General features: G+C 35.6%; 1 protein-coding gene across 1 annotated transcript in view; it reads left to right on the plus strand.

Annotated features, from left to right (window-relative positions):
* The window catches only part of ENPP1 (ectonucleotide pyrophosphatase/phosphodiesterase 1), a 63,142-nt gene that overhangs the window by 28,066 nt on the left and 18,062 nt on the right, over positions 1-17,014 (plus strand). The window contains exons 5-15 of the mRNA XM_087817627.1: positions 458-518; positions 2,564-2,661; positions 4,551-4,630; positions 5,684-5,803; positions 6,849-6,958; positions 8,590-8,655; positions 8,947-9,019; positions 12,153-12,261; positions 13,257-13,388; positions 15,580-15,611; positions 16,363-16,490. Coding sequence (XP_087673753.1) covers positions 458-518; positions 2,564-2,661; positions 4,551-4,630; positions 5,684-5,803; positions 6,849-6,958; positions 8,590-8,655; positions 8,947-9,019; positions 12,153-12,261; positions 13,257-13,388; positions 15,580-15,611; positions 16,363-16,490 — 1,009 coding nt within the window. The remainder of the gene's footprint in view (positions 1-457; positions 519-2,563; positions 2,662-4,550; positions 4,631-5,683; positions 5,804-6,848; positions 6,959-8,589; positions 8,656-8,946; positions 9,020-12,152; positions 12,262-13,256; positions 13,389-15,579; positions 15,612-16,362; positions 16,491-17,014) is intronic.

Raw genomic sequence — 17,014 nt, forward strand, 5'->3', positions numbered from 1 at the left:
ATTAGGATGTCTTATTTAGATGTTACAGGATTCCGTGAAATTTCTTGGCACTATCTGTCTCTATTTGAGAGAAACTGACGTCATGGATTTAATACCAGAAGATTTTGTTGGGTGGGATAGAAGGAGGGCTGTAAATTTTGGCTGAAAATATGAACAATTTAAACATGGAAAAGATGCCTTCAGGATCTCATAAATATAATATTATATTCTAGCCCTACAATTACACATTTATATTTTCTTCCTGATATCAACTACCTTTTTGGTAGTTGATAACAGATTTTTTTTTTTGAGACAGATTACCTCCCTCTTTTCATTATATTTCCCTACAATCATGCCCTTGTTATCTATGTAAATGTTAATATTTTGTTTTTGGAATCTGTCCTATTGTGTCTCACAAGAATCACAATTGTTACTATTAAGCATGTTCATCTCGTTTTATTTCTTTAAAATGTTTTAGGTGAGAAAAGTTGGGTGGAAGAAACGTGTGAGAGCATTAATGAGCCACAGTGTCCAGCAGGGTAAGATGATATTCTGAGATATGAATTTTTTTTTTTTTTTTTTAGAAATACCATATTTTTCTTTCCAAATTAAAAAGATAAAAAATTATTTATTGGTTCATTAAATGTGATTTTTAGTCAGGCCTCCTATTTGGCACTGGGGTGTAGAGATGGTACAGAGCGGTGTGACCTCCACTCTGGAAGGCAGTGGGAAAGTGAGCGTGTAGTCTTTAGCATTCACGAGAGTTGGGTGGAAATGTTTGTACCCTTCTTAGGAAGGAAGGCCCTTTACTTTCATTTGGAGCTTTGAAAGTTGAACTTGTAGCAAATTACTTTATAGCTTCTTTTTATTTTTTGCATTTTGGTTAATTTATAAATTTGGGGCATAAGCAACGTGTCTGTGAAAGGATGTTACATAGTTTTTATAATTCATATTTGTTCTTTTTGTCCTGAGGGTATTTTGCACTTAGAGTGCTTTATATATGCTGGCCATCAAGGGGTGGACATTTTATAAAAGATGATAGATGCATTTAGCTTCACTCCACTTGAGATCTACCTCATATAATCTGAGTTATTCATCTTAAGAAATATATTTTTACCTCTTTAAAAATTATGATTTTTTCAAACTATTAAAATTTTTGTCTGTAGTTTATTTTGTTTATGTACATAATTTATTTTTGCTTAATAAAATGTGTATTTTTTTCTTTTGGATGGGAGAATATATTTTTGTTGTTTAAAACAATAGTAACAGCAATAGAAAAAACTAAACTCAAACCAAAAAGTTCCAAAAGAAGAGACTTTTTTAAAGGATACTTGGCGCACACCCTAAGCTGCCTGTTAAGTCCAAGGCATATTGGAAATTTTAGACTTAGTGAGTTTTGAATTTTTCTTTCCCTCCTGAATGCTGATCATTATTTTTCAATTGTAGTGTTGACTCTTTTAGTGGAAAAATGAGCCTCCATTCTTTATAAGAAGATTATAATTTAAAACACATTTTATTATACTGGAAATGAGTTTGCCAGTATACTTATCTGGTGGTCCAGTAAACTTTCCATGTTTTCTGTTGCTTGAGTATAAATAACTTTATACAGACATGGATTATTGAGACTGTATGCAGCTGATTCTGCAGAGTCACTCAACAGAGGTCACTACATAGTGTAACTTACATAAGTTATATGCACATCTTCTCCTTTTTTCTATTTGTGTTTGTGTATGAGAGTAAGCTGGGGAGGAGAGAGAGTTGAAAAATGCAGGATGAGGTAAGCATTGGCTCTCAAATTTTGAATTACTGAGTAAATTTTCAGTGGAAAGTTTTTTTCATGATTATCCGATGATATATAACTCTGGCCATCTACCAGATGTCATTAGAAGCTGCAGAATTTCTGCATGATGCCTGTTTTGGTGTAGCCATGTAACAGCTGTCCATAGTTATTCTCTTTTGCTGAATATATCATTGTATGTGGGGTTTTTTTCTTTTTTTTTTTGCCTCCCTGTTTAAATTTCCACACCACACTCTTGTGTGTGTGTGTGCTATTATTTTGTGTTCATTCCTAGCTTTGGATCATTTCTTTGTTGTTTATATATTTAAATGCAGTAAATACCTCTTAAACTTCTCTGTTATATATCAATATCTTTTAAATAAACTTAAAAACTAACTATTGTATATAATTTATATTATATTAGGTACCATTTATTAGGCTCAAGTAGAGACAGTATCAGAACGTGGTTGTTCAGGAAAAAAAGTACTGGAAACTAAAACATAATTGAGAAAATACTCTGTGTTAATATTTACTCTCCTGCGTCACATTTTAGTAGCACTTGTTTAGCTCATGGAATAGAAGAAACCATGAAAGTTATTCTCTGTATGGTGGCTCATGATATGAGTGCTTAATAAATACTGTTTGATGATAGATATATAATAGAATGTAAAGGTATATATGAATATGAATGCTTGTAAAATATCCTTCATGAGGGTGCTCACTGACCTTGTTAGTTTACTCCGTGGAAAGTCTTCGCTGGATCTGTGTCTTCTTTCTTTAAATGTTATTTTTTTCCTTGTTGCCCAGGTTTGAAATGCCTCCTACCCTCCTATTTTCTTTGGATGGCTTCAGGGCAGAATATTTACACACCTGGGGTGGACTTCTTCCTGTTATTAGCAGACTAAGTGAGTAACTTCAAAGTTTACTGTTGGAGTATCACGATGTCCATGAGATAGATGAGGGACGCAGTCCTTTTTTGGAAAAGTACTGGCTGAACTTTACTGTTTTACTAAACTTCTCTGATACAGAGTGGCTGAACCTGATGATAAGGCACTAGTCTTTAATATAATTACTCTAAAACTGCCTTTTAAATACTTTTATCCCTTGGCTGATACTTGTATATGTATATTTACATATATAATTTTCTCTCTCAGAATTTTGCATTTTTTTATGGGAAAATCATTAATTTATTTAATAAGTATAACATCTTAAAATGGAATTTTAAAAACAGAAGGTATTTCTGATATGATACTATTGTCATAGACATAGAATATTTGCCTGCTAATTATCTTATAATACTTCGTAGCATCCTTCCAATTTCTTTGTCTCAATCAAAGCCTTAATTGAATGATTATGCTTTAAGTTACTGATACACTGGAACAGTCTTTTCTCAGTATTAGTGCCAACATTTTAAATCATATTACCCACCAGTGACGTGGGTGTCACTTGTGAATCATTGTTACTGAAAAAGCAACAAAAATTGGATATGGAGATAAAAACGGTAGAACTTTGCTCATTATTAGTGATCAGTATTTAAGTAGCTACAGTATAATACTGGACTGAACTAGAAGTAAGTAAATACAACCATTTTAGTATCCTGGAATTCTAAAATATTAATTACCGGACTTAGGTATCTGAAATTGGTTGAAATGTTAAAATCACTCTTCATATAATTACATATGTACATTTATTGTACTTCTCTTGTGACAAGCCAAAATAATCTTGGAAAACTTCTAACAATTTGAGTTTTTAATTTCTAACTGGAAGAAAATAATATTTATAAATATCATTTAGCATAAAAATTCCTTAGTCAAGAGCTTGCAGAGGCAAGGAAGGCTCTGTTCTAATCAGCCAGGCTCATGGGCTTTGAAGCTTGAATCTGGCCCTTTGTTACCATTGGGAGGAAGGTTTGTCTCCGTGGCACCAAGCATGGCGTCCTTCCTGAGTTCAGAATTAAGTAGCAATAGGTACCGATATGTGAAGTTTAAAAGAAATCAGTACACACTTAGCCTGAATCTAGCTTTGGATAATTGGGGAATGAGGTCTGTAATTATGAACTGTTTGGAAGGCAGTGGGATAGACACATGCCAATCTAAGGAACACTTTCAGGCAATGAGGTATTAAAATCCTATAGTCATTTGTTATGTGTTCCTTCCTCAATAACTGATGCAGAAGAGGAGCGTGACACCAGGGCTAAATCAGGAACAGTCTGACTTTTGTGCTTTCTCAGACTTGAAGCCAGAATATGCCTTTTTCCTTTCAGCAGAGTTGAGTTTGTCCAAAGTGTGCTAGTTCTGAATCTATGGGTTGGGACACTTGTCACCCCAGCTTCTGCTTCAGCCTAGTTTTAATTTTACAGATTTAGCAACTAGTTCAGTTTCTTATTGTTGTTGTTTCTGTTGGTTTTTTTGGGTTGTTTTTTTTTTTTTTGTACTACCTCTTGCAGTTTAGGTATGTGACCACTAAATAATAACAAAGATCTAGCAAGCATCATTATTACAAATGGTTCATCCGAAACTTAACGTTATTGATTAGTATGGGATAATTATTTCATTGGCTTAATTATTTTGTTTAATGCTTTTTGACTAAGAGAAAAATTAACTCTAATCTTAACATTGAATTTGAGTTCACAGTTTTGCTTTATAATTCACCCTGAGTTTTTGTATATGATTATAAACTCTTCCTGGGTTAATTTTTTAATGTAATATATAGACTGCTGCAGTATCAAACCTAAATGAGATAAACAGATTGTCAGTTGTATTTAATAACAATCTTTAATTTTTTTCCTTTGTAGAAACCTGTGGAACATATGCTAAAAACATGAGACCAGTTTATCCAACAAAAACTTTCCCCAATCACTACAGCATTGTCACAGTAAGTTCCGCCTTTCAACTTTTATATGTTCATAGAAGTGAGACATAAATGTAGCATTTTTTGAGAGATTAATTGGATATCAGATCAGAAAAAAACAACAACACTTATTTTCCAATGTAGTTAAACCAAGACACCTAGATTCTGGTCTTTGCTCCCTAGCTGTGGCCTTGGGAAGGTCACTTTACCTTCTGAGTCTACATTTTCTCATCTGAAAAGAGGTGACCAAAGACCTCAATAAATAATTTCTAGCTTTCCTTTTGGTTTTTAGATTTCTGATTCTTATATCCTGTTTTTTCTTACTAGTTTTGTGGCTTACTTTATTTGAATAAATAAAACTACCTCATACTCACATGCTCTCAACTTGTCTTTCCAATGATCTTTTTTTTAAAATAGTTGACAGTATTACAGATGCCCCCATCCCCCCACGCACACTTTGCCCACCTCCACCCGGCCCCAGCCCCCGCCACCCCTCCCCTGGCCTTCACCACTCTGTTGTCTGTGTCCATGGCCAATCAATCATCTTGATCTATGAGTTTGAGCAATCAGTCTGCCTCACTCTGGGTAGGATTACAACCCTGTTTTTGTTTCAGTCAGTTTCCAGATTTAATTTGAATCCAGAAAAAAAAAAAAAAGAATTCATTTGGCCTTGAAGCCAGAAAATTAATACTTTTAGCTTGTATGGATTGATAAAAGCCATTCTTGGACCCAACCAAAAAAAAGTTTTGTTTAGCAGAAATGCCTTACTCAGCAATGCAAAAAAGACAACAGAGTATTTTTTTCAAAATTTGGGAGGCTGCCTATTTATATAGAACTTGATCCATTGCATTTCTAACTTATCTCCTATTACATAATGTAAAACACAAATACTACATAAAATTCTGAATGGTTGGTTATGTTTTGACAATACCCACTGTTTTGTTTTCCCTTTCTTAAACTGCGTTAAATTTCTTGTAGCTTCAGTAAACCTGTTTCTCTTTGATGAAATTGTTCTATGACTTTAACATTAATTAAAACACTCATAACTGCATACAACCTGTATTTTATATTTTTTAGGGTCTTTATCCAGAATCCCATGGCATAATTGACAATAAAATGTATGATCCAAAAATGAATGCTTCCTTTGCCCTTAAAAGTAAAGAGAAATTTAATCCTGAGTGGTACAAAGGAGAACCAGTAAGTTGTTTGTTTTGCTACTAAAACAATCTCTTTTATTATTATTATCATCTATGAAAATCAGAGTAAAATACCAGATTTTCTGGCACTCTGAATAACGTATTTTATTTATTGTGTCTATGGCCACCCTTTTGTAAGCGAAGATGAATGCTGATAATCCTAAATGCAGTTTATGTCAGTGTATAATGAGAATAGTAATTTATTTCAGAACCCAGCCTATTTTCTTTCTGCTTGATTCTACCTTTTTGTATTAATAGCATATGGCAGTAGGTGAATGGGAGGTAATATTTTTATCCACACAAAGCTAATTGTTTCTCAAGGAGGTAAACTTTGACTCCTTTGAATATGCTAATTTAGAAGATTCCCTCTGGCTGTGATTTCGATGAATCCTTTCTATTTTTTAAAATTGTTACAATAATTCTATTGGTTCTCTTTGGATAGTCTTAATAATCCTCTCAGAAGGAAAAAGAGCATGATGTTTAATTTGCAGGTTATAACATTCAAATTTTAGCTCTGATATTAAAGCTCTGTGACTTTGGACAAATTATTTTTTCTATGCGTTAGTTTTTTCATGTCTATACTATGGATAATACTGTTAACTACCTCATAGGGTTAAGGACTATCTAAATTAATAATCTAGGATACTAATAGAGCTACTATTTAGAACTGCAATTGGCAATAATAAATGTTTAATAAATGTTAGTTAATAAGTTAAAATGTCAATAAATTGGATATGCATGCTTGTGAATTTTTCTTTTTTCAAGGGGAACCTGTTAAGTAGGGTATGGCTCTAAAAGCTGCAGTAGTTGCCAACTGACTTATGTCTATATTTTTCAGGTTAATTTAATCCCTAATTATTTAATTTCTTTTTGCTGCTGTAGAGAGTCATATTACCTGGTTATTTTTAAATCTAATCCCTAGATCTTATTAACCTTAAAAACATCCTAGCACTTGAGAAGAATGCATTGGTGTTGCATGAACACAGGTTTTCCTTAGAGGTTAATATTTACATAGTTTCCTAACTTTGCTTTGTTATCTTTTCCAGATTTGGCTCACAGCCAAATATCAAGGCCTGAAGACTGCCACATATTTTTGGCCGGGCTCAGATGTGGAAATTAATGGAATTCTCCCAGACATCTATAAAATATATAACGGGTACGTGTAGGACCTATAACATAGGACAGCTTATTTTTAACTCAGCATCTCCTCTTTATCAAGTCCTAAGCTCTAGCTTTTGAGTATATGTTGGTTGAAAAGTGAGAACTGTCAGAATAAGGGCTCTGTCTCAAAGAGTCTTAAGTCGATGGTGATAGTAAAGCAAGTTGTTTTCTAGAGGTTTTCCAGAAAGCATTGGTATCATGTTGGGGTTTGCACTCAGATCTTTGGGCGGGAATGAAAAATGAAGTCATGGTGAATGTAGAGGTCTCAGAGAGGAGGCACAGCCCGTTTTAACTCGGGGGGAAAAAGAGCTGAAGAGGGAAATGAAAGCACTAAAGAGGACACAGGTAGGAATGACTCTGGTGTCTGGAAATATTATTCACGAGAAGATATCGATGGCATCTCTGGATTTGTATTTCTAAATTACTTCAATAAATATGCCATCTAATGTGAGAAAACAATTAGAATAATCTCCCAGTGATATTCAAAATCCATGATGTATTGAGATCAAAAGAACAAACTTTCTTTTTTGAAAACTCCCTTTGGGTAATTTTAGTGAGACTACCAAAATAATTTTATTTGTTTTACACTTAGGAAATTTCTGTCGCAGTCAGTACAGCAGTATATCTGGGATATGAGCAGAGGAGGTTATAAGTTCTGGATGAGAAATGCATAATGATTTTCTTTGGTGATCTTATGCTATTGTTAATTCTTTTTTGTGTGTTTGTTTGTTCTTGTTAATCCTCCCCAGAGGATAGTTTTTACATTGCTTTTCAGAGAGAGTAGAAGGGAGGGAGGGAGGTGGAGAGAGGGAAAAGCTTCGATGTGTGAGAGAGACACGTGAATTGGTTGCCTCCCGAATGCGCCCCAGTCGGCATGGGCATCGAACCCTCTCCTGAGGTACATGCGCTTGACGGGAATCAAACCCGTGGCCCTTCGGTGCTCAGGCCGATGCTCTAATCACTGAGCCACACCGGCCAGGACACTGTTGTTAATTCTTTATGGTTCACTCGAACACAGTGCAGCGCCTCTTCCCACCTTGTCATTTGTCATTATTTTCATTCCATGGGTGGAAATTGAAGTTTCATTGCCATGTACTGTACTAGGCACGGGGGATTCGAAGACTAGCGATATATGTTCTCTGCCTTCTCAGGTCTAATAGAGGATACAACTAACTGTACTCGGGGTTGGGCAAGCAGGCCCCGGTGGCGTTTTGTAAACAAAAGCCTGTGCCTGTAGGAAGGCTGGTCAGTTCTGCTGGGGAAATGTTGCCCCGGACGCGTCTGCTCACCGGGCACCCACTTCCCTCTTTACTGAGGCATCACTGACAAGGGTTTTTCACGTGGCAGCAACTGCTATTCTCAGGTGTAGGAAAAATATCCTCAAGTAGAGCATAGGGAGCAAATTTTTAAGCCCAGTGCCTTTCATATGTGTAAAACTTAGCTTTTGTTTCTTTGTTGGGAAAACAAATTTAAGTTTCCGCGTAAAACTCTTACATGGCTTCAAACACGATTGATGCATTAGTTTATTTTAGTCATTCTCCATGCAGCTTTGTTAAGAAAACATTTATATTTTAAACCTAAACAGTTGTCTCAGATTTGTTTCATTTTGCTTATTATTAATTTTAGTTCAGTACCATTTGAAGAGAGAATTTTAGCTGTTCTTAAATGGCTACAGCTTCCTAAAGATGAAAGGTATGTATTGTAAATGCTCCTTTGTTTTATAGAAGTTACACGATATTTTAAAATAGACTACAAGAAAACTTTGATGTTGGCTGTGAGGTTTTATATCGCAATGAACTCTTTAGTGAGCTATTACGGTCACATTTTGAAGAATTCGAAGCCTGTAAATGATTTCTCAGCACGTTTAGAAACGTTACCTCACTGTTGTATAATTTTTGTTCACTGTCGATTGTTGAATTACTCTTTTCATTCTGTTTTACAATGTGTTCATAAAATATTACGTTTTGATACTGTTTGATTTAGACCACACTTTTACACTCTGTATTTAGAAGAACCAGATTCTTCAGGTCATGCCTATGGACCAGTCAGCAGTGAAGTAAGTACCTTTTATCAGCGATTACTTCATTAAACCTGGTAACAGCTAACTGAACCTTGATTTGAAGTAGGTTTCTAGACTCTTCTGTAAGGTTCCATGATTTCTGGAAAGAGCGAGTATTCAGCGCAGTTTTACTAAACCAAAGAATGCACTTTAATCAAAGTAAGAGTTGGGAGAATTGTTTTGTTTATATTTTCACAGTGCTAAACTGAGCTGGTGATGAATTAAATTCAATATTTTCAATTCCAAAGCATTTATCCACTCCATATCCCCTTACATTGGCCTTAAAAATGTTGGAAATGGGTAAGACTCCACTTTCCTAGGAAAATGTAGGACGCTATGTCAAATAGCAGAAGAAGCCTCCTATGAACTCTTCACCTTATGAAATGTATCTCTGGCCATCTGACACCAGTGCTTACAACAGAGCTCGGGCATCAAAGCAATTGGCAGTTTTATCAGAAGTGCAGAGAACTTCAAATAATCATTGACTTATTGAGTGGTTACTAGGGAGTGAGCTCATGGACTAAGGCTCTCAATGTAGCATCTTATTTGACCTGACACCTTTTAGGAACTCAGCCCATTCCTGGCTATGTTTGTAATTGGTGTAGTGCTTTAAACCTCAAATACTGCTTTCAGTTTGTGTGTGGCCATATCATTGTATTCCATGGAGCATAGGAAACATATAAACAGAAAATGATACGAACTTCTTTCCTTGTACCTCTAGGCTGACTTTGCTTATGACTTATATTTTATCTATGACCTATGATATGAAAAGAAACAATAAATAAGGATCTCTAAATATTGTTGGTCATGTTGAAAGAGAGATGTATTGCCAGAATCCCTAAATTCAGAATTCTTGTCTAATTATCTTTCCACCCCATATGATTCCAAGAGATAGAAGACCAAGAAAACACACTGTTTCTTAATAATGAGAGCTTCACTCCCAAATTCTCACCAGTTCTCCCACCCAGGTAGCCCAGGCTGGAGAGCATAGGGTTCATAAAGCTGGGCCTGTCAGGTCTATTGTGGGCCCTGCATTTGAGGGTTCATAAAGCTGGGCCTGTCAGGTCTATTGTGGGCCCTGCATTTGAGGGTGTGACATGCTCTAAATGCTTAGCTCAGCAGCAGTGGAAGGAAGAGAGAAAAAGCATGCTCACTTTTCTCACTTGAATGTAAAATAGCTGCCTAAACCATCTTCCCCTGGCTTTCTTTCCCTAGGACTACCCCAGATTCACCCCTCTTAGAGAGTGGGTTCTTCTTGAGTGCCATCTCATCAGGTGAAAAAGAGCAAAGAGAGGAAAGTTGGCCCTCACCTAGGTCTGGATTCACCCTTTGTATTTATTCCAGCAAAATGCATCTCCAGCAGCCCCAATGTGCTTAGTAACCCCATGTGCCTTTGCTTTGACTCTCTTCTTTAAGCAGAAATGCGCCTTCATAGACGTGTGGGCGAAAATGTGGGCACACCGTGACTGATCAAAGGGAAGAGTGTCCTGTAACTCTGATCTTGGTTTGAACAGTTGGCCAGATGCTAGTATTATTTTCACTCTTTCCCTAGTCACCTACACCTAAGACCCAAGTCTAGGTCAGTTTGGCTATAAAAGTAAGTCTAAGGATTATTTTGTAACCGCTTGATTATCAGACCATGTAAGTGTTAACATCAGTGCTGCCCTTTCTAATTCCCTAAAGATTTTGCCGATTACCTGCTTTTCTGATCCATCTTTATTCAAGGTTGAGCCCATTGCTTTTGACTCATTTTCAGCAACTTGCAGACTTTCTTTAACTACTGCGACTGACACAGCAAAACACATTTTGTCTTAATACTTGAAAATGCCAGCTCATGTTGCTTAGATATTTTTGAGTGAACGGAAGACTGTATTGAAAGAGCTTGTTTCATATAACAGTAAAATACACTGACTATAAGTAAGGATTAGACTGATTTGATATATTATAGAAAATACACAGAAAACTGTGTAAGAGTTTTCCTCAGGTGGCTTTGTAAGGAGAGAGGAAAAGAGAAATGCTCAAAGCAATTTGCCAAAATCATTTGCCTTTCTGTGTTCTTGTGATGCTCATGTGCAAAATACATTTGATTTATAAGGAAATAATGGGTTGTATTCCTAGAAGTTCTTATCTTAAAAATTAAGTACATAGAAGCATTTAATGAATAATTTTAACGTTTTTGAAAATGAGGAAACATTGCATTTATGCAGTAAACATTTAATCAGAAAGAAGAAGGGGAAACTGATTATAGAAAATGAAGTGATGCCTGGCCGGGTGTGGCTCAGCGGTTGAGCGTTTACCTGGGATCCAGGCGATTGGGGTTCGATTCCTGGTCAGGGCACATGCCCGGGTTGCGGGCTCGATCAGTGACTCTCTCATCATTGATGTTTCTATCTCTCTCTCCCTCTCCTTTCCTCTCTCTGAAATCAATAAAGATATATTTTTTAAAAAGAAAAAAAAAAAAGAAAGAAAATGAAGTGATAATTAAAGTACATTTGTTTCTGGCCAAAAAGTATGACTTTGGGTTAGTACTACTTTGTCCTAAATTGGCCCTGGTCTAAGGAGTAGCATTCTGAACTCAGAGAGGGAGAGAGAATCAGTTTAGCTAATGCCTTTTCCAAGGTTTATGATTAAGCACATGTGGAATTTTAGCCATTTCACCATTAATGGTCAGTAGTTCTTTCATTCCCAGCCTGTGTTACCTGTCTTGTCTTAGGCTCATGTGAATCAATTCATCACAGTGTTTTCATCCACTGAACTAACGGACTAACTTTCTCCCTCCCTTCCTCCCTCCATCTGTCTTTCTCTCTCTCCCCCTTCCTTCCTCCCTCCCTCCCTCCCTCCTTCTTTCTTTTCTCTCTCTCTCTCCCCCCTTCCTTCCTTCCTCCCTTCCTTCCTTCCTTCCTTCCTTCCTTCCTTCCTTCCTTCCTTCCTTCCTTCCTCCCTCCCTCCCTCCCTCCCTCCCTCCCTCCCTCCCTCCCTCCCTCCCTCATCCTTCTCTCTCTCCCTCTCTCCCTCTCTCCCTCCCTCTCTCTCTCTCTCCCTCTCCCCTTCCTCCCTTTGTAACAGACACAGCTTCACACGGGAGTAGCCAGTAGTGTGGAATGCATCCCATGTCGGTTCTCTTTCTTAGGTCATCAGAGCGTTGCAGAGGGTCGACAGCATGGTCGGCATGCTGATGGATGGTCTGAAAGAGCTGAACTTGCACCGGTGCCTGAACCTCATCCTCATTTCAGACCACGGTAACCTCAATTTGCATCATTCACCCTTGAAGTTAAATGGCGCCCCCCCCCCCCAAATGTACTTGATAATTGTTTCCTTATTTCCTCTGATTGTCATCGTTAATTCTTTTTTTAAAGACATAGTTTCTTGTAGAAAGTCTTTAGGAAAATGTAATATTAAATATAAAGTACAAATGAGACATAGAATTCATGGAAGTCTAAGAGCCTATCAATCAAAATGCACCCATCTCCTGATTTGGGGAAGGCTTACACCAGGAATTTGGATACTTAAAAAAATTTTTTTTTCATATTAAAGTTTGATAAATCTACTCCACCAATTTTAGATTTAATTTGAACAGATTATTATATACCTTTTCTAATTTTTTTTAGCATAAGTCTGACTTTGGAGACAGTGTATATTAATTTTGGCACTATTTTAATTTCACTTTTACTTACTGTGACCTTTATAAGACCTGTTTCTATGTAGCTTTGGGACTATAGAAGTGGTGTGTATACAAGAAAATAGAAAACAAGTTCTTTTTATTGTTTGTTTTTTTCTGTCATTATTTGCTTCAGAAGTAATTACTGAAAATTATTTCTAGAAACAGTCCTAAAAAGTCATATCCTAAAGAAATTCCAGTCCTGGGATGAGAATAAGAATTTTATACTCCCACGTAATATCCTAGGTGGTTTGGGGAAAATAACTAGGCTTTCATATTTAGTCTAAAAATGTGTTGTTTCTCTTCACTTGCATAAAGATATAAAGATATGGACATACATTGATAAAAAGAAACATTAAGCTAATTTTGGGTAAAGAGAAGGGAAAATATTTTTTTTTAAAGTGAAGTGGTAGATATAGTTGAAATTCTGTGTCTTACCTATGAGATATTTAACTAACATGAGCACTGCACACATGTTTATGGAATTAAAATCTGGAAGTGAAATTTTTTTCTACATGTTAAATTTTTTATTAAAGTTGTAACATATTTGGGAATTTTTTTTTTTTTTTTACCTAGGTATGGAACAAGGCAGTTGTAAGAAATATGTATATCTGAATAAATATCTGGGTGATGTTAAAAATATTAAAGTTGTATATGGACCTGCAGCTCGATTGAGACCCTCTGATGTCCCAGATAAATACTATTCATGTAAGTATAGTTTATGCTAACCTTGAATTTGATTGTGATTAGAATACATTCCTTTAAATCATTATATGTCTAAACTAAAGGGAACCAATTAAAGTTAATTTCCTTTTCATGATTAAATAATCTTCAGTGCAAATCTTCCAAAGGGACTGGATGTGAGGACACGTCTAACCACTTATCTGTTTGGTATTTATGGCTAAGAATGTTATTCGATAAGCTTAGTACAATTTTATGTTGTATTCTGTGTTTTGCTTTTATTAGGCTCAAGACTACTTGTACAAAAAAGAATTTAAGAGAAAAGTTTAGCTATAACTATTTAACTTTAATTAATGATATTCCATTAAAATAACTTACCGAGGTTATAAAATAATATTCTATTATGAGGAGGAGTGCTGCCAGAGATGATTCATTCTATAAGCAACTGATTTCCGTCCTCAGAAATGACCTTCTTAAACCATTTCAAAGAGCAATAAGAATGTATTTTATAAACGGAGAACAAGAAATTTTTCATTCTCTCTTGACCACCCAGACTGCCAAGAAATACTTTAAAATGTTTACTCTTTTGCAAGTCAAGCCTATTTCATAATTGTTTGTACTTCTGTTATACTCCTCTTTTTTTGTTTATTTTCCTAAAAAAACAAATTCATAATAGTAAGACTATCAGTTTTTCTAAAATTAGAGGACAATTTTCCTTGAGAAATTTTATGTCTACCCCTCTTTTTGATTACCATCCTTGGTAACTTTCAGATACTTAGGGCAATTTTGTTTACTTTTCTGTTACAATTGACTTCTAAAATGGAAGGAGAAGAAAGCCATCTGACAGTTATCAAAATTGGGATAGCATACGGTGATGAGATAAACATCAAATTACCACAACAAAATTGGGGTTAGATTTTGCCACTGCAGTGCTATATACTTTAATAGATACTGTTGAATATTCATAAGGAAAAAATAGATTTTGTTTCAGGAAAATGGTTATGCAAATATATTAGCATAGCAACCCAAAGCACAGACTCTATATACATGACAAGTTATAATTAGTATTTTTATTTTTATTTTATTGATTTGAAAGAAGAGGGAGGAGAGAGAGAGAGAGAAAGAGAGGGAGAGAGAGAGGTGTTGTTCCACTTATGAATGCATTCATTGGTTGATTTTTGTATGTGCCCTGACCAGAGATCAAACCCACAACCTTGGCATATTGGGATGTTGCTCTAACCAACTTAGCTATCTGGCCAGGACCTCCAATTAGTATTTTTTAAATGTATAAAAGTAATACACAATAGTTATAAAACCTCATGAAAACTACAGAGGCAATGGCAGTCCCAGAAATGTTTAGGATGGGATGGCTAAGCTTTAGCCACACCCTTAGCTCAGTTAGCAGCCCCCCAAGTTTCCCAAATTAAAGCAAAAACATGTCTATTTATCTGCATATATAAATAAAACACATATATAGTACACATTCTCTTACCTGGATAATTTTCTCAACCTTATGTAAAGTCTAGCTAAAAGGATCTTAGAAAGCTAGCCTGCTACTGATTTGTAGCCCGAGGTACACTAAATAGGTAACTGTGGGCTTGCTGTGCAAACACAGTTCCAAACTATTCTACTTGTCCCCTTTTCTGAGCTCCCCTGTATCCCTCTTACTTTGAAATTCTGGAATTATCAGTGATTATCAAAGTATATAAAGTAAAAAGTAACAGTTTCCCAGCCTAAACTCCCCTAATTCACAACTCAGTTCCTCTCTTTAGAGGTGAACATTGTTAAGTTTGGAATGTGTCTCCTCAGATGTTTTCTGTGTGTATATAAAACACATTCACTTTTATTTTTACACAGTGAAGTCATACAAGCTCTAGACAGATGGAAGCATGAGTATTTGACTGTATGAACAGATAGATGGATGGGTAGATGGATGGACAGGTAGTTGGATAGATGACCAGATGGAGACAGTTGGATGGACAGATGGATGGAGAGGCCGATGTTCATTTAACAATATGACATAATTTCACAGGCTTGGGGTGGGGATTCCTAAACATCTGTCTTATTCCTGTCAATGGCTAATACATAATGATTTAAATGAGCTGCTTGAAACCTGCTTTGGTATTTAAATATTGTCTGACAATCTATATTTTTGTATTATTTTTAGTTCTAATTGTAGCGTACCATCAACAATTATTTTTATCTTTGTCCCCTTCAGTTAATTATGAAGGCATTGCCAGAAATCTTTCTGTGAGTATCTTTATTGTTCCATTCTTGAATTACTGTTAGTTTTGTATAATATATATTTAGAAAATGTTCAGGATTTGTTCTTGAGATTATAGGATTAGAATTTTTTAGTAACTGGGCCAATATTTAAATGCTCTGTAGATTTTTAAAAATCTTTAAGGGCATGTCCCAATAATCTGGGTTTGAAAATTTTTGAGAATTTGTTTATTGGCATTGTTAAATTTATGTGACAATACAAGAAATGCATAATCGGACACACTAGAAGGAAAAAAACCATAGCTGTACCACCATAAACACTGTTAGCATCACAATATATTTTCTACCAGTCTTTTTTAATGCCAATTTTAAAAAATACGTTTTTGTCCTAGAGCTGAGTTATCTATACTACTTTTTTTTTTTTTTACTTGATAGAAAATTTTTGGAGAAAATTTTTACAATTGTAATTATACGAGTATTTGAAAAGAGGATCATCAGTAGTAACACAAATATAATCTGGTGGCACACTCTAAGCATCCTGAGACATCTATGCAATGATTATGATTTCATGTAAAAATAAGAATATTCAGTAGCTATTTAACCTGTACATTATACAAATAGTAAGAACTCATTTATTTTTCCACGTGTGATGTATTAGGCATGCTGGTAAAATATTAGTGAGAAAAAATTCATGTAGAGTTAGAAAGCACTTTCAAAAGAAGTTTACACTTAAGAAAATATTCAAATAATGGTGTTTTTTTGCCTTCTACAATTTCAGTGCCGGGAGCCAAACCAGCACTTCAAACCTTACCTAAAACAGTTCTTACCCAAGCGGCTGCACTTTGCCAAAAGTGACAGGATTGAGCCCTTGACATTCTATTTGGACCCTCAGTGGCAACTTGCATTGTAAGTTCTGATAACCTCCCAGATAAACTTAGCCTGATCTGTTAGTAAGTCAAGGTAACCGTTGGACTCTTTCCAACAATGTATTATATGAAAACTGCACAAATATGATTCTCTACATTCTATTCTAGGATTTTTCAACCTTGGTCTCTTGACATTTGGGATCAGATAATTCTTTATTGCAGGGAGTTGTCTTGTGTATTATGGGATGTTTGAAATCATTCCTGGCTTCTACTCATTAGATGAAAAACTACTCATTCTATAGCTGTAACAACCAAAAATGTCACCCGGCATTGCCAGAACTCCCCTGGCAAGGGGGGTTCACCCACAGCTAAGAGCCACTGCTTTGTCCATTCACATCCGCAGTGATTATTTCTTAGGCTTCAGATTTGTGTCACCATATGCTATTATATCTTTTCTGCACATTACAGTTATGCCTAATAATATCTTCAAAGTCCAGCAAATAATTGGCAAAAGCTCTTTACCTTATAATGACCAATTACCTTCATCATTTTACACAGTTGTTT

Source organism: Miniopterus natalensis, chromosome 5 (genome assembly GCF_054644295.1).
Source record: "Miniopterus natalensis isolate mMinNat1 chromosome 5, mMinNat1.hap1, whole genome shotgun sequence".
Lineage (NCBI taxonomy): Eukaryota > Metazoa > Chordata > Mammalia > Chiroptera > Miniopteridae > Miniopterus > Miniopterus natalensis.